General features: G+C 32.6%; 1 protein-coding gene across 7 annotated transcripts in view; it reads right to left on the reverse strand.

Moving 5' to 3' along the window:
* Positions 1–5,774: 5,774 nt before the first annotated feature.
* The window catches only part of Hr4 (nuclear hormone receptor 4), a 62,256-nt gene continuing 49,061 nt past the window's right edge, over positions 5,775–18,969 (reverse strand). For 6 of the 7 annotated variants that reach the window (XM_089103984.1, XM_089103983.1, XM_089103988.1 and 3 more), the window contains exons 9-12: positions 17,822–18,076; positions 16,179–16,374; positions 9,152–9,285; positions 5,775–7,468 (exon numbers count right to left, since the gene is read on the reverse strand). In XM_089103984.1, coding sequence (XP_088960110.1) covers positions 7,385–7,468; positions 9,152–9,285; positions 16,179–16,374; positions 17,822–18,076 — 669 coding nt within the window. In that variant the 3' untranslated portion in view covers positions 5,775–7,384. The remainder of the gene's footprint in view (positions 7,469–9,151; positions 9,286–16,178; positions 16,375–17,821; positions 18,077–18,969) is intronic. The other variant, XM_089103990.1, reaches the window with a different exon arrangement.

Raw genomic sequence — 18,969 nt, forward strand, 5'->3', positions numbered from 1 at the left:
AGCCATTTCTTTTTAAATTATTTATTTCTAAACTATTTTATCTTGGCATCATATTGAAGTATTCGCAAACACTAAAACCTTTTCTTTTTTTTCTCCGCCTTAATAAAATCACATTCGGAAATCCTATGAAACAACACATTTATATAAAACTATTGTTGGCTAACGTCAATTCTCAAAAACAAATCAGAAACCGCTCTTGATAGCACAGACTTCAAAAATGGAACTTTGGATAACACATGGGTGATTGACAGCTTTCCCAAAAAAAAACATTCCTAAATACGCAATTTGACAATCTATAGTTTTCGATTTAAAAAAAAAAAAAAAAAATGTGCACGTGAAGCTGAAGTGTAATTCTAATGTGTAATTGATAACCAGTCTGGTAATCTGTCCTGGAAAGCTGCCAATCCTATACCTGCAAGCAAATCCAGACGAGGCATCCTACTCTCGAACGATGATTGGGACGGATTTTTTCATTGATTAGCTGCCATTTCTTTTTCATATTTGACTTATACTGTAAAAATTTATCGGAAAAATATTTTCTTTTAGCATGTCTTATAATAGAATTCAGCTTATTTCTATAAGTTCTATAATCCTCATAAATTACATCAGATTGGGCAGCCAGATACTGACGATGTTTTTTTCTTTTAATCTTTAATGACGTCAAAATACCATCCGTAATCCACGGGTCACATTTTTTTGAAAACTTTCCGCGCAAAAGTCTTGTCGATGCTGCTTGATCTCGGAGTTGCATCATATCATGGATAAATTTCGAAAAAGAATCATTAAAATCATTTGAATCAAAAATGGGGGTCCAGTCTTTATTATCTATCAATTCACGCAAAAGCTTAAAATCAGTCAATTTTTTCTGTCGGTAAAAATTTTTATTTCTATGTTTTTTAAATTCAGGTTAAGATAAACTTTGGGCTACATCTAAAACAACACTAACTGGAAAATGATCAGACATGTCACATATACTAACAGAAGACTTTATCGCTTTAAAAGAAACAACAGAAAAGAAAATGTTATCCAGCAAAGTTGCAGTAGTCTTTGTTACTCTCGTAGGTAGTGAAATACTTGGAAAAAGGCCTGAACATAGCATAATGTTCAGAAACTCTTTATGAAAAGCCACATCTAAATTCAACAAATCAAAATTTAAATCACCTGAAATTATTACTGGTTTCTTACATCCACCAAGTTTTACAACTAGGGGCTCAAAAATCTCAAAAAACTCTTTGGGGTTACTTGATGGCGGTCTATATACTGATCCAAAAATAAAAGGTTCGCAGCCAATGGGACTTAATTCAATAAATAGAGTCTCACATAAACCTTCTTCCCAAACTGAAAATCATCAAGTAGATTAACAGACTAATCCTGTCAGACATAAATTAATTGACCACCTTTCGCACTCTCAGACCTACACCTTGAAACAGATTTCATACCTGAAAGGGACAGCATAGACATTGGAGACTTTTGCGACAAAAAAGTTTCACATACAGCTACAATATCTTTAGGACTAGAATTTAAATAAAACTTAAGTTCACTATACGCACTCTGCAATCCTTGCGCATTAACATGTAATACCCTTATCGGGAATTCACGTTGCTCAACTTCATTAGTTAAAGGGCCATCCGAAAAATCACAATCCGGTACATTTCTGACATACTGTACATCTTTATCACTCCCAGTCGAATCATTCAGTAACGCATCTAAGTTTAAACGGGACTCCAAAAACGACTAAAATCCATCCATATCCCAAACAAAAAAAGGAAAACTAAATCAACATTCAATTTTTCACAATGAAGGTTCGTAAGCCAGATTGAGGATCTAAGCCACATCTGCTATTGTTTTTCCTGGTATAATTTGCGAGCATCATTTTTCACAAAAATGATGCCTCTCATTGTCCACACATTCTTATTTTCAAATCTGTTGCGAGCAAGCTCGAAGACCTCCAGCCTCTCCCTAGTTAACGCTTCATTAACAAAGACGCGGGAACCCTTCAGCATTTTTCGATTGCGAAGTATTTCGACTCCTGCAGCTTTTGAGATCAATTTAATTTCTTGTTTCGAATATGAGATCAAAGAATCTCGTTTAGAATGTAATTTTGAAACCGATTTTAACACTTACCACTTCTTAACAGAAGTGACTTATCACTTCTTGCACGGTGTTTTTCATATTAACTGTAAATAAAATAAGACCCATCAACATATTTCAAATGGTTACTTTTGAATGTACCAAAGACCTTAAAAATTTACCCCTTGGACCTATCTCAAGTCTAAAAATCGCAGAATGAGTCTTCTTGAAATGATCATCATTTTCCAAAAAGATTAGCAGAATTGCAAAAGAAACGCATATTTCTGCGTTATATATATCATATACTGACTTTAAAATCGTTTGCAGCATTAGAAAGAATCTCGTTCAGAGTATAATTTTGAAACCGATTTTAAGACTTACCACTTCTTAACAGAAGTGACTTATCACTTCTTGCACGGTGTGTTTCATGTTAACTATAAATGAAATAAGACCCATCAACATATTTCAAATGGTTACTTTTGAAAGTACCAAGGACGTCAAAAATGTACTCAAATGGTTACTTTTGAAAGTACCAAGGACGTCAAAAATGTACCCCTTGGACCCATCTGGCACATCTGCCATATATATAATACTATATATAATACATATATATATATATATAATATAATACACTTACATATATACATACATATATATACTACACATATATAATAATTTTGAAGTCTAAAAATCGCAGAATGAGTCTTTTTGAAATAATCATCATTTTCCAAAAAGATCAACAAAATTGCAAAAAAACGCAAATTTCTGCGTTATATAAATCATATACTGAATCGTTTGCAGCATTAGAAAGAATCTCGTTTAGAGTATAATTTTGAAACCAATTTTAAGACTTACCACTTCTTAACAAAAGTGACCTATCACTTCTTGCACGGTGTGTTTCATATTAACTGTAAATAAAATGAGACCCAGGAACATATTTCAAATAGTTACTTTTGAAAGTACCAAGGACGTCAAAAATGTACCCCTTGGACCCATCTTAAGTCTAAAAATCGCAGAATGAGTCATCTTGAAATAATCATCATTTTCCAAAAAGATTAACAAAATTGCAAAAAAAAAACGCATATTTCTGCGTTATATAAATCATATACTGACTGTAAAATCGTTTGCAGCATTAGAAAGAATCTCGTTTAAAATATAATTTTGAGACCGCTTTTAAGACTTACTACTTCTTATCAGAAGTGACTTATCACTTCTTGCACGGGGTTTTTTACATTAACTGTAAGTAAAATGAGACCCATCAACATATTTCAAATGGTTACTTTTGAATGTACCAAGAACCTGAAAAATTTACCCCTTGGACCCATCTCAAGTCCAAAAATCACAGAATGAGTCTTCTTGAAATAATCATCATTTTCCAAAAAGATCAACAAAATTACAAAAAAACGCATATTTCCGCGTTATATAAATCATATACTGACTGTAAAATCGTTTGCAGCATTAGAAAGAATCTCGTTTAGAATATAATTTTGAGACCGCTTTTAAGACTTACTAATTCTTATCAGAAGTGACTTATCACTTCTTGCACGGGGTTTTTCATATTAACTGTAAATAAAATGAGACCCGTGAACATATTTCAAATGGTCAATTTTGAAAGTACCAAGGACCTCAAAAATTTACCGCTTGGACCCATCTCAAGTCTAAAAATCGCAGAATGAGTCTACTTGAAATATTCATCATTTTCAAAAAAGATCAGCCAAATGGCAAAAAAAAATGCATATTTCTGCGTTATATAAATCATATCCTAATTGTAAAATCGTTTGCAGCATTAGAAAGAATTTCGTTTAGAATATAATTTTGAAACCGGTTTGAAGACTTACCACTTCTTATCCGAAGTGACTTATCACTTCTTGCACGGGGTTTTTCATATTAACCGTAAATAAAATGAGACCCGTCAACATATTTCAAATAGTCAATTTTGAAAGTACCAAGGACCTCAAAAATTTACCCCTTGGACCCATCTCAAGTCCAAAATCGCAGAATTAGTCTTCTTGAAATATTCATCATTTTCCAAAAAGATTAGCCAAATGGCAAAAGAACGCATATTTCTACATTATATAAATCATATACTGACTGTAAAATCGTTTGCAGCATTAGAAAGAATCTCGTTTAGAATATAATTTTGAAACCGGTTGTAAGACTTACCACTTGTTATCAGAAGTGACTTATCACTTCTTGCACGGGGTTTTTCATAATAACTGTAAAAAAATGAGACCCGTCAACATATTTCAAAAAGCTACATTTGGAAGTACCAAGGACATCAAAAATTAGCCATTTTTACCCCTTGGACCCGTCTTAAGTCTAGAAATCGTAGAATGAGTCTTGATGAAATATTCATGATTTTCCAAAAAGACAAAATAAAAGCATTTTAGGCCCCTTTGACCCATCTTATGTCTATTCATAACCTCAAAACCGCTATTAACTAAGATTTTCATTTTGGATCTTTCAAAATTATGAGGTTTTTAGGGTAGACACAATTTCCTTAGGGTTGCCAGATGAGCCGTGAAAGTAAATATACGAAACTAATAACATTTGGCAGCCCCTTTCCTCCGTAAAAAATTTAAACAATTAAAACAATTTAATTTAATTTAAATTTAAACAATTTAAAAATTTAAAAAATTAAACCAATCTGTTGATTCCGAAAGATAACCACACCTTCAAATGAAAGCTAAGCCTTCTCGAACTGTTTGGTCCTATATGCTTTAGTTTTTTGTTGTTTTTTTTTTGTTCCGCTACTACCAAAACTGCATAACTGAATAGGGAGGTCTTTTTCATTAAAAATTGAATTCCTCATTTTTCGAAATTTTTAAATTATTCTAAACTACTTCAAAAAATCAAGTTTTATTTTCAGTGTCCATGATTCTTCAAAGGTCAAAAATACATTTGGGTTTTAAACCAGGGTTTTGGCCAAACCTGACCCATATGCAGGGTGTCTAATCCTAGTGACTTATAAATTGTTTTACTTTTATTTTTTATTTATTATTTTTTCCGCCAAACTGATCTTTATAGCATACGGTTGTTTATAGTACCTTTTTAACCAAAAAAAGAAAATGTCTGTTGTATATTTAGACTTGAATTGGATTTCATTCTAAATGAGCATTTGAATTTCAGAAGCCGAAAAAATTTATTTGAAAACACTGCAAAAGAAATAAAAAAGGATCTTTCGAATAGCTTACTGGGGTTTGCACAAAAAAAAACACGGTTTTAAGCTATAACCAACTCCGACACCAGTCATTTTCAATATACCGAATCCAACTCTATTCGACAAAAAATTACTAAAACTCCGTTTCCAGAGCCCTGTTTTGAAGCTTTAGTTAAGATTTTATAAGTTATAACCAACTCATGACTCCGACTCCAGACGTTTTCAATATATCAACTCCAACTCCGATTCCATTCAGTAAAAAATTACTTAAACCCGATCCCGACTCCATAGCCCTGATGAAAAGACATACACCCAAAAATAACATGTAAGACAATACTGTGGTAGGTTTTGTTTTAATGACTTATTTCTCCAGTGTAATACTTTTGAGTGATCAGTAATTTCTGACCAATGACAGCCTTGTCTGAAACTTAAATTTTATTGACAAAATACTATAACACGTACAAATAAATTATTCCGAGAATTTATTAAACAAAGAGCATTTAGCTCATTGAGCTGGGGTGAACTTCTGAATGAAATCAAAACCATTATTAATAAAAAAAAGAAACAAAACAAAATATAAGAAAAATTATAAAAAAAGTAAACAAATATAAAAACTACAGAGTGATTTTACGACGCTAATCTACCAGTTTTGCGTCTATCTTCGTAGAATTATTTATAAATATGATTCTATGATGCGCAACAAATACAAGTTTTTTTCAAAATTTTATTGGCCAAAAAATTCATGTAGTGACATTGCACTGAAAAGGTACCTTAGATTAAAAAACAGATAAATTTCGAGTAATTGTTTTAAACTCATGACAAATATATATCTAACAACCGTTTATATACCATTTTTATAAATACATTCAATAAATACATATAACTTGGCAATTCCTACGAGCTTTTCCGAAAATATAATCTGTATAAAAATTTAACCTAACCCATTTTACCTCTTTACGATTGTATAATCTAAAACTCCAAAAATAACAAAATAACTAGAATTTAAGCTATAATTTAAAAAATAATTTGACGATTTCATAACTTCTTTACGAAAACTCTCGAGAAAATATGCACAAATACAATTCAGTTAAAAATCTTCATTAGCTGAAGAAAAAAAGAAGATGAAAATCGTACGGATTTTAGCAGCAAAAAGCTTAAAATGCTAGAAATGACTTCTAGAAAAAACTAGAAATTAAGCTGTAATTTCAAAATAATTTGACAATTTCTAACATCTTTACGAAGTTTCAGGAGAATTAACATGCACAAATAAGATTTTCGTTAAACACTTCCATCAGCTGAGAAAAAAAGGAAAAAAAGGAAATCACAGACAGACTTTCGCAGCTACAATTAAAAAAAAAATATTCAATTTGACTTTAAACAGATGGCAGTGCATAACTATTCTTATCATTTTAGGGTTCATTCAGGCATACAGGAAAGCTAATGCGTTTTTCAATCAGAAACAATTTGTGAAAGTAGTAAAAAATTCAAAAAGCGTGACAGATATTTTACTTTTACCAATTTTCCCTGTGTCTGAATGCAGCATAACTTCATGGGTCAGATTTACAAATTATGGGAAGGTTATAATGTGTGTTGGCATAAAGTTTTTGCAGTCTTTCTTTTACTTGACTGTCATTTCGACTTCAGATTGACTTTCAACATATGTGATCATTAAGCTAATCACTTGACAGCGTTTCTTCTCTTGCATTAATCCTGTATCTAGACGCAGCATAACTTCATTGATCAGTTTTTCAAAACTCGTCCAATTTTTAATGAACAGATGGTAAGACCTTTCTTCATTGAAGGTTATCTGCACCAAATCTTTCTAAGTGGGTACTTTTGCAAATTTCTCCTTGTCTCAGGCAAAAGGACACAAGAAATTGTCTCAGACAAAGAACAGGAAAGTGCCTACTGCACCTCAAGACAACTTCGTTGCCAAGGTTCTCAGATCCGTCTTTATTAGCAGATGGTAATAAGTCTCTCTTTACTAAAGGTAATCTTAAGAAAATAGATCTGAGTGAGAAGTTCTGCCAATTTTTCACCCTGTCTAGCTTGATGGCAATACGTTTCTTATTCAATATCACACTTGAAAAAGCTTTATTCTTTACTAAAATCGTTCTTGGTGGGATTTGTTTATCACACAATATCATATCCTGTTCATATCCGCCTTACAGATATATTAAGAAGAAATGGAACATAAAACATTTTACTCTCCAAAAGCAGCGAAGCAGCAGACTGAACCTAGAAAAGAAAATATTATTCATAAAAAAAAAATTATAATAGCAAATAAACAGGGTAATTCTCTGCGACACTTGTACAGGATATGAATTGGCATTTTTTATGTTACATCCACAGTTCTTTCAGAAAATGTATGGCACCAAATAGCATTAGAAGACGTAGCTCTCCTTTGAAAGCTACATCTACACTTTTATATACTTTCTAAATATTTTTTGAATTGATTAAGCGGATTATTAAACAGCTGTATTCATCTTAAAAATAAGGAGAATTTAATTTTTAATAAAGAAGACAACAATAAAAGTTATGGAGTTTTAATAGTATTATATATAAAAAAAAAGAAACTTACGTGAAAATCAGCAAAAGTAAGCTAAAAACATAAAAGCTTAAGCAGGTATAGTTCTTGCTTTGAATGTGTTTTTGGCAATCAACAGAATGTTAATGTTTGAATTGTAACCTCTAAAAGGCGTCGTCAAATTTGACTAATTTTTTACTTATTTATTTTTACATTAATTTTATAATACACTTGTCCTATAGGGGACCCTCAAGTTAATCACACAGGTTATTTAAGAGACTGACTTGAGGTATTACAGAAAAGAACTGTCAAAGTTATGAATCGGCATTATCCACCTTCTAACTACCACCTATTCACGAGCGTTGATTTATTCTGATCTGCAAATCTGGCTAATTTCTTCTCATCAGTGATAAATGTATGAACATATTACCACTAATTATGACGAATAAGTAAACACATCGTCAAAACCAAAGACAGATTATGATTGTCTACCGTACGCACAAAACGCTTCTCAAATTCATTTTTGTCTAATTATGTGACAATGTTTAATAAGTGCTAGTCTTATCAGTGGCACCAATTGGGGGGGGGGGGGGTATATTCTTAATAAATAGTTTTTATATTTTTTTTTTTTTTTGCATCAAGTAACAATGCGTTTTTGCAAGAACAGTTTATACTAAATGTTTTACCATTTTTTTATTTGGATCTTCAAAGAAAGGGAGGATGCCCAAGTTAGCTGAAGCTTGACAATTTTATTGATTTTACCCCTCGAATTCTTATGCCCATTCTACCTTAAAGATTCTTACTGCATACATCTACCTTCATTGGGAAATTGGGAATTTTTTTTTTTTTTTTGAAGGACGAGGCAATTCTCTTTCTTTTAAGAATTTTTTTTTCGCATATTAATTTTTATGAAAAAATTTTTTAAAATATTTTTAATTTCATGAAGTTAGCTTCTTTTAATCAAACATATAGGACTTCTAATTAGAGGTCTATTGGGGAAAAAGTAGATGATACAAACTAGGCAAGGGGGAAGAAATCTTCAGGTTTTGTTCATATTGTCCCTGATCGAGTTGAAATTTTATTAGAAGTCAGCATCTACCTAGGAGATACCAAAGTTTAAAAAAAATGACTAGAAAAATAAAATGCGGTCGAGGGAGGGGGAATATTTTTGGCAATCGGCAAGGGCCGAAAGCCCAAGTAACTGCACGAAAGCGACAAAAAGCTAAAAGACGTGCAAAGTGGCTTCGGCTAGTTGGAATAAATTTGAATAAATATAATAACAAATATTACAAATATCATTATATATATTTCAGATTTAATAACTTATCAATATATTTACATATATAATGTTGCTTTTTTTAAATAATGTAACAGAAATAAATAAACTAACTTACCTCGAATAGCTGCATTAGCAGTTGTGAGTATCGGTTGGGTTGATCAGGGTGATTCCGCTCCGCAAATATCCGAAGACACTCTTTATATTTTGATAGTATTGCCTCCACTGACGGAATTACTGGATTATTCTTTGCTGAAAAAGAACAGTAGGTTATAATAGATGAAGCTGCCAATAATACTTAACAAGAATGACAGGATAATAGATCTACTACTACGATGTTTCATTGTCCCTGGCACTATCTTATCAACGTGTTCCCTATTACCAGAATGCTAAATTTCCTTTGCTAGTAAAATGTTAAATTTTAAGCAGCTTTAGAGGGTTCCAGTTGGTGGTCCACTGATGAAATCAGGACAATCAGTAATTATATGGCGGTATACATATGTTACGGTAAATGTCCGGTTAATGTCAACATTCATCGGTGAATGTCCGAAATACTTTTTTTTCTCCTTGGATTTAGTCATCGTTGCCAGTCAATTTTTTGATTTAATGCAAGGTTTGATGATGGGAGGTTAGGTTAGATTAGGTTTGGTTACATGAGGTTAGGTTGGTTTAGGTTAGTTTAAATTACGTTTTTAAACCATTTCTGATATTTAGAACCAAATCTAACCTAACTAACTTTTACCATCATAGGTTGCATAAGACTGAAAAAGCTGACTCGCTAAGTTAATTTAATCGAAACAGAGAATAAGGAACTTCGAATATTCACCGGTGAATGTCGACATAAAATAGATTTCGGATATTTAACATAAAACATACATTTAATGGTGTTTTTTTAGATGTCAGCAGTTCCATGAGTGCTGGTGGGCGGTCCTTTAACAATATTTACTTTCTGCTAATTAACAATTAGACGGCTACATATTTATATAGAAATGATAATTTTTTTAAATCTGCAGAATATGCACTGTATGATGGTAATATAATCCTTTTGAATTTCAGCTTAATTATCTAAATTAATGTAGGTAATGTAGATTAATACATTACCTTAAAGGTAATGTAGATTTAATTAAAAATTAAACATTACCTTAAAGGTAATGTTTTTAAGGATTTTCCCTTAAAAAGCTTTGGTTTTTGGTTGCTGCACCCATAGACCTTTAATAGAATTTCACTTATATCCCCCCATCTTCTTGATCATAGCTAACAAAAATGATCTACTAATTTAGTTTTTATCTTATTTTGTGAAAAACAAATTATTTCTAGAAATGTTAAAGTATTTTTCAATCACTCTATCTTTTCCTCTGTGTATGTTATTTATCTTTAAGAGATGATTTATTCAATTTATTCTACGTATTTCAGACAATTCTCAGAATCGATTAGGCATTTTTATGTAAGCTATTGAACAGAGGAAGTTGATATTCTTATCAAGTCCTGAGACTGCTCATCAAAACAGAATGAGCTTTGATTACAAAAAAAAAAGAAAAAAAAACTTAAAATTAATATCAGAGCTTTTAGATTTTCTATAAAAAAAATCATTTTCTGTAAAACTTGAGGTTGAATGTTTCCTATTTGAAGAACTTCTACTGCCATCTAACGTCTCGTAGAATGAAATATCTTAAGCCGAACTGGCCAGCCATGACAAAAACCAACAAAGAGAAAAATCTCAATGAAAAAAAAAAACAACAAACGAGACTGTCGTCAGTGAAGCTAAAAGAAAAGGTAAGTCCAAAACAACATATATATTTTGCCAGCATCCAAACAAGGCGTCTTCAGCACGAGAGACAGAAGAAAAACAAGATAAAAAAAAACAAGTTGAAACTAAGAAACCAATAAAACCACCACCAAAACAAAAAAATATACAATCGGCGCAAACTGATCTACGTAGGGAAAAGATGCTAATATGGAGTTACTTCAGTGAGAACACCAGAGTAACTGAGAAAAAATAAAAAAATAGAAACTACTTTAACTATTCTGTTGCGAAATAATCTTTTTATTGGCTATTATTGAAGCAATTCGTTTTGGTCTAGCAGCTAAAACAGTCCCCTGGTGATTATTTATAATCTTAATTCCCTTATTAACTGTTAATTCACTCTTTAGAAGATTATCATAAATTCGGTCAATATTTAAACTACCTGTGTCCCTATTTATTGAAAGGCAAGCAAAGATAAGTTTTTTTATTTCTATGGCTTCTCTCGCCCATTGTGTATACCCCTTATCATTTGAAATAGCTAAGGCCTCGTCAAATTTTACAAAGTGATTTGGTTGAAACCAAATATGTTCTGCTAAAGCTGAAACAAAAGTTTCTGGAGGCTTGCTTAGTAGGGTTTTTTCTGTTGAATTTCGGTGTTCAATAAACCTTTCAACAAATTGTTGGTGAGTCCTATCAATATAGAACTTCCCACAAGAACACAGAATTTTGTCCACCCCACTTACTAAGTTTCTCTAGGTTAAATCCTTACCAGAACTAAAGAAACTACCCATTGGCCTCAACGATTGGAAACATGTATCAATACCAAATTTACGCAAAACCCGTGAAAGTTTCTCACCCAAACCAGGTACATATGGTAACGAAATGAAACTTTTTGATACATCTAAATCTAAAGACTGAGAAACCCCAGCAACCTTACTATCATGTTTATCACATATATTTTAAATTTTTTATCCGTGAATTTAATAGGGTAATTGTTACACAATATAGTATCCCTCAGGCATAATAATTTTGAATCCAGAAATTCCTGGGAACGAATTCTAAAGGTTCTATTCACTACTTGAAACCCTTTTAAGGAATAGCCTTCCATCTGACATTTTTATGCGAATTAGGAAATTGCCATTAAATCTTTTCACCATGATTTTCATTTGTCTAAGGTTCGTCTGGTTGACAAGTTTAATAAACTTTTGTTTGCGAAGTTCCAAGATTCAGATGTTTTTTATTCTCGTCATTGTCTGGGTCCAGCAATTAAGAATTTGTCTTCTAAACTTCTTAATATTCAACAGGAGGCAGTTTTGTCGAAGGGTCCTAAGTTCTGTTTCACAACACCAATATACTATTCAAAAATAGTTTCTAAGGTGGAGTCGGGAATTATGGTTTCTATATATAAAGTTGAAACTCCTCAAAAAATTAGAGCCAAAACCCTAAGCAAAGTACTTACATTAAATATGAGCATAATTGATAAAAACAGCTCACAAAAAAATGACATTAAAATACTTTAAGATTTGAAAAAGGATAAATTCCTTACTATCAACAGAGCCGATAAGGGAAACACGATTGTAATTATGAACACTGAAGACTATAATAATCAAATGAAATTCATTATTTCTGACACTATTAGATTCAAAAAACTTGATTTTAATCCTACAGATAAACATGTAAAATCAACAAGAAAGGAATTGGAGTCATTGAAAAATAATTTTCACATTACCCCACAATTTTATAACAAATATTATCCTAGGGGTTGTTCGGCACCCAAGATATATGGTCTGCCTAAGATTCATAAGACTGGAGCCCCCCTCCGCCCCATTGTGTCAACTTTTCCGTCACCTGTTTCGAAATTAGAAAACTGGTTGTCGTTGGCATTGCGTCCACTTTTGGGAACACAAAGATCATATTTAAAAAAATCGACTGATCTGACAAATAAATTGAGAAATTTCACGTTGGAGGAAAGCTCAATTATTTGTAGTTTCGATGTTGTTTCCATGTATTCAAATTGTGATTTAAAAAGGTGCGAGGACATTTCAAAAAGTAAATTAGAAAAACACTTTGGTTTAATACAAGATGTGACTTTAGCCACTTTGGATATTGAAGTCATTATGAGACTAATTATTCTAGTAAATGAATTTTCTTTTTATTTTGGTTTTAGAGGGGAGTTTTATAGACAAATTTTTGGGTTACCTATGGGGGGCTTCTCTCTCTCCTTTATTGGCAAATCTTTTCATAGATGCTATTGAAACCTCCGCTATACACAGTTTTAGAATCTCCCCTTGTTTTTGGGGTTGGTTCATGGATGATGTGGTTTGCGTTTGGAAACATGGATTGGACTCCTTAGACCTATTTTGTAAGCATTTAAATAGTTTTGATAACAATATTAAATTTACAGTTGAGTTTGAGGAAAATAATAAATTACCTTTTCTGGATATTTTATTAGTTAAAAGGGATCTCCATTTACTTTTCTCGATTTACAGAAAACCAACGCACAATGATAGGTATTTGAATTTTCATTCTTGCCACCCTATATCGGTGAAACGGGGGGCTGTAATTTCACTAGTGGATAGAGTCTTTAGAATTTGTCCCCAGGAATTTCTGGATTTGGAATTGTTATACTTGAGGGATATTTTGTTTTGTAATAATTACCCAATTAAGTTCACTGACAAAATAATTGAAAATGGACGTGTTAAACATTATAGTAGGGTTTTTGGGGTTTCTCAGTCTTTAGATTTAGATGTATCAAAAAGTTTCATTTCATTGCCATAGGTACCGGGTTTATGTGAGAAACTTTCACAGATTTTGCGTAATTTTGGTATTGAAATCTATTTCCAGTCGTTGAGGCCAATTGGTGGTTTCCTTAGTTCTGGAAAAGATTTAACCATGAGAAATTTAGTACGTGTAGTGTAAAGAATTCCGTGTTCTTGTGGGAAGTTCTATATTGGTAGGACTCACCAACAATTTTTTGAAAGGTTTATTGAACACCGAAATTCAATAGAAAAAACCCTACTAAGCAAGCCTCCAGAAACTTTCGTTTCAGCTTTAGCAGAACATATTTGGTTTCAACCAGATCACTTTGTAAAATTTAATGAGGTCTTAGCTATTTCAAATGATAAGGGGTATACACAATGGGCGAGAGAAGCCATAGAAATAAAAAAAACATATCTTTGCTAACCTTTCAATAAATAGGGACACAGGTAGTTTAAATATTGACCCAATTTATGATAATCTTCTAAAGAGTTAGTCGAAAGTCACTGAGGGAGATAAGATAATAAATTATTACAAGGGGACTATTTTAACTGACAGATCAATATAAACTGATGCAATAATAGCAAATAAAAAGATTTTTTTCCACCTGAATAGTTAAAGTAATTTCCATTTTTTTATTTTTCCTCAGTTACTCTGGTGTTCTCACTAAAGTAACTATATTAGCATCTTTTCCCTACGTGGATCAGTTTGCACCAATTGTATATTTTTGTTTTGGTGGTGGTTTTATTGGTTTTTTAGTTTTAACTTGATTTTTTTATCTTGTTCTTCTTCTGTCTTTCGTGCTGAAGACGCCTTGTTTGTGATACAGGCGAAATATCCGCGTTGTCTTTTCTTTTCTCTCCGCTGGCCGCAGTCTCGTGTGTTGTTTTTTTTTTATTTAGATTTTTCTCTTTGTTGGTTTTTTTCTCGTAGAATCAAAAGGTGATAAAATGCTAGATTGAAATCTTAAACTTTCACATAAAAGCTGATAATCTTAGATCAAGTTGGTTTGGCATGATAAGTCTTTTCAAAATAAGATTATCTCGAAATATAAGCAACGATTTTCCTTTTTCAACGTTTATCAGTCCCACTTTCAATATTAGTTAAATTTGTAAATTTTCAATCTGAACCTTATCTACTCTATGAACATAAATAGGAATCTACTCGAATTGAACTTGGGAAAGTTGAGTTCCCAGTTATTATTTGCCCATTGAATTTTCGGTCAGACCGTGATCTTTCAAAACCAAATTGAGCTATCTTATAAGTATTTTGAAGTATATTATAGTAACTATATCATGGAAAATTGTCAAAGTATTCGAAGACTGTCAAAGTACTCTGTGTGTTTACATAGAGCTTTGGGCAAAGTCGTATCATGCAATTAGAAATATACAATCAACTTGCAACTTTGTAGTGGGTCGCCAAAAATTTTAAGCAGAAACGCAACGCAGCTCTCTTTTCCTCAAATGCATCCGATAACAATTTTGAGACAAGTATTTTGTTCAAAATATTCCAACGATCGGATAACAAAAACTGGGGGGTCAACCCCCCCCCCTCCCCGTGAACCCAGGGGAAGGGTTATAAGTTATGCCCCAGGGGCAAATATGGTTCTTATGGAAGAAATGGCCGTATAAACTTCTGAGAGGGCTCAAATGATTAAAAATTGAAAGTTCTCGTTCCTGTTTTAAGAGTCAAAGTGATGGAATGGAAACTAGCCGGGGGGAGGGTCGTATAAAATTCGGAGGGAGCTCATTCGATCGGAAATTATAGTGCCCTTTTTAGCAATCAAAAGTGATTGGAGGGCAAATAGCCCCTCCCCCTAGCCCTAAGTGTCTTAGTGCTCACTCATGTTTTCAATAAGTTTCGACTGAACCAACGACAGGTGCACCAATTCAACAAAATTCAGAGGGGAGAGTGCAGTGATGTTTTTTTCAATCTTTTTTGTGAAGATACAAAAAAGCATATTTTTTCAACATTTAGGGATATTTTTCAACGAAAATACCAAAAAAAATATTCTTCAAATTCGGGGGGGGGGGCAATTTTCCAATATACCTCCTCCCCCAATTGGTACCCCCTGACAAACGATAAGCACATGATCCAATGAAAACAATGCTCTATGAAAACCAGAATAGTGATTTGGCCTGTGGCCAATATATTTTACCTTTCCTTTGGAAACACACAGTGAAAAAATCACTTGCTTTTTTTGTGAATTAGTATATTAAATTTCTTTCATTAATTATCGGCTGAAAGACAGTCGAAATAAACCTACCTAGCCGAAAAATGAAACAAATGAAGGCTGAAAAATAAAACTGTTCGTGGTTTTGATTCCATTCTCTATATTAGTTCTATAACCCTCCATCCTTCTCTCAAAATCCCAGCCTATGCTGACCTACAGGGGCGTATCTAGAGCAAAATCTTGAGGGGGGGGGGGAATGTGACAAAGGTGTAAATAATTAACCAAATTGACAAATTTATTCTAAAAAAGTTAAAAAAAAGAAAAAAAACAGGAAGAGGGCGCCAGAAAAAACCTTGGGAGGGTATCCCCCCGCTACCCCCTGGATCTGCCAGTGCTGACCTATATCTATCTCCACTTGAAACACGCTAATTTAATTCACTTGAAGAAAAAAAAAACATAAATAACACTTACGTTGTGAGAGCATGGCAATAACTTTAAGGCAAACGTATTCCTCCATACTAATTTGGCAACGCTGCATTAGCATTGTTACATAAGTCAAACGCTCAACCATATTTCCTACATCGTGTTTTAGCTGCTCTAGACTCAATGGCCTGGCCATCATTGCTGATAAGCTTGACTGAAGAAGGCCAAGATTGATATTTACTTGCTGAAAGAAAACATACCTTTAAATCAGCAAAATAGCAACTTTTAATTAGACTTTAAATTAACAAGTAATATGATCATTTGTCTTGTCCGTATTGTTTTATTTAAAACATTAAATCTATAGCAACAGGTGTAGTACATTGGACTTATTGATCTATTTAGTCAGTAGGCTATATACATGACCTATATATAACCTACATATATGTTATCTTTAGTGTCTTTTGGGACAAGCACGTTCATTTTACTCGTGGTACATTTGAACTTAGGGTCAAACAACACAGATTTCGTTCTTATTGGCCAAAAATTTCACATAGCAGAACCAATCAGGTGATTTCCGATATTTTATTGGCTTAAGATTTCACACAGCTTTGAAAACCAATTAGGTTTTAAAAGTTATCCTTTAGAAAGGTTATTCCTCTCCATGCACGAGAAATAATTTTATTGACTAAATTACTTACATAGGTATGCAACACTTATTGATCGTAATTATGAAGAAAATAAAAAAGTTTTTTTTTTTTTTAGCAGCGGGTTCAGTATCAATAGTGGGTATGAAAAAAGAAAAGAAATAATATGGTTACAATACATCAGATAGGTTGACTAAAAACCTCATTTTTGCAGATTTTTGGTTTGTGATTCATTATTTTTTTATAACAATAATAGATTTGTATGCGAAAAAAAATTGAGGCTATGAAAACATTTAACAGCCATCTTATTTGTAAGCCTTCCTGGCTAAGTGGTTGGCGCTCTGGGCTGGGAATCGTTTGCCCAAGCGCCATGGGTTTGATCCCTGGCGAAGGAAGTTATTTGGTTTGGGACGGGGGTCAGTGCAGTTAATCTGTAAGCTCAGCCAGAGTCGACCCAGCTCTAAATGGGTGCCTGGAGAAATCTGGGGAAGGTAAGCAGGAAGGGTGTGCAAAAGAACAGGATGGATGGCCCCCCCCATTGCACTTCCTGGCTGAAGAGCCACGAAAAGGAGATCAGCACCGCCAGTTTTGACCTTGAGGGTCTAGTGCCGTCATACTTACTTTTTTTACTTTTTTTTATATTTTATTTATATCTAAATTACTGCTAAAGCTAATAAATAATAACAAAATTCTGAAATATATTTTTTCTATGAGTTTTTACGTTAAAGACGCTTATAAGTTTTGTATTAACATATTAATTTATATTATAGTAATATGTTATATTTTGTATTAACAAACTAATTTATATTACAGTAATAAGCTATATAAGAGGAATAAAGCATTTCAGAATCTTTTTTTATACAGATTATAATTTTCAGCTCGTAGTAATTGCCAATTCATACGGATGTATAAAAATGGTGAAAATTTCAGAATGGACGTAATTACCATGTTACATTGAACAGCTAATTAAAAATATATAGCATTAGAAAAAATTAAAAGTTTTTAGTACCCGCTAAAAATGAAAGAATAGTAAAATTTCAAACTCACTTGTTCCAGAAGGTTAGCTTCAGAAAAATCATTAGCCATGCTTCTAGGTCCCGTGATGGCCTTATAGGCGGATGTAGTAAGAACCAGTAGCTCATGCCATTTGTGAGTCAATAACCTCGTGTGAACTTCAACAGGTAATTCAGAATAGAAAGGCAGTCTCTTGGTCCACTGTACTAGTTTATATACCACAGAGTCGCCAACTTGACACAATTTGGAAGATAAATCAGCTCTGTGATCTAAGAGCTCGTTTAAGTTCTGAAAATAGACGCTATTAATAAACGTGATGTCTTGGTATTAAGCACAAGAGGATACCTTAAAGATGGAGCTCTTTTTTCAACGATTCAACGTTATTCTTTTTTTTCAACGATCCAACGTATTTCATTATTTCGGTGTTGTTTCATTAACATTACTTTTAAATTATTGACAATTTGACCCGGAATGGATCTCGTTTTTGCAAATTCAACGACTCATTGCTAAAATAACCACACCGAACTGAAAATGAACTTCTTTCTTCTAAAAATACATCATTATTTCGTTATATCGGAAGTTGTTTAATTATTTTTTAAACTTTGTTCCAAATTCATTTTGTAAACGTTGTTGTCAACAATGTTCAATGTAAACGTTGTTCACAATTTGAAGTTGACGAGTGAGTTCTAAACTAAATTCGACCGACTTGGAAGTAGAGCTCTTTATTTCATCAATTCAACGCTATCTCATTATTTTGATGCTATTTTGTTAATATTATTTTGAAATCAGCCAAGTTGACGTTAATGAGTAGATTTTGTTATTTCGTAAATTCGACAACTCACTGTTAAAATGAATCACACCTAATTGAAAGTTAACCTCTCTATTTCGACATTTCAATTTTGTTTCATTATTTCAATACTATTTTCTTATTTCGTAAACGTTAATTCAAAATTATTGAAGATTTAATGATAGCATGTAAACCTCTATTTCATAAATTCGACGACTGGGTGTTAAAATGAATCAGGATTACAAGTAAGTCACATATTCTTGCTTTTCTATAAAAATAAAAACAAAATCTTGGAAGAACTTTCTTTTACTTTCACGTGGTTGGAGCAAGTTTTTTTGTAGACCATCAGATGTAGAATCAAATGGTTAGTTTGCATTTTAATAGTGAAACTTTT

The sequence above is a fragment of the Artemia sp. Qi Xiang Cuo genome, chromosome 18 (genome assembly GCF_049724085.1).
Source record: "Artemia sp. Qi Xiang Cuo chromosome 18, ASM4972408v1, whole genome shotgun sequence".
Classification (NCBI taxonomy): Eukaryota; Metazoa; Arthropoda; class Branchiopoda; order Anostraca; family Artemiidae; genus Artemia; species Artemia sp. Qi Xiang Cuo.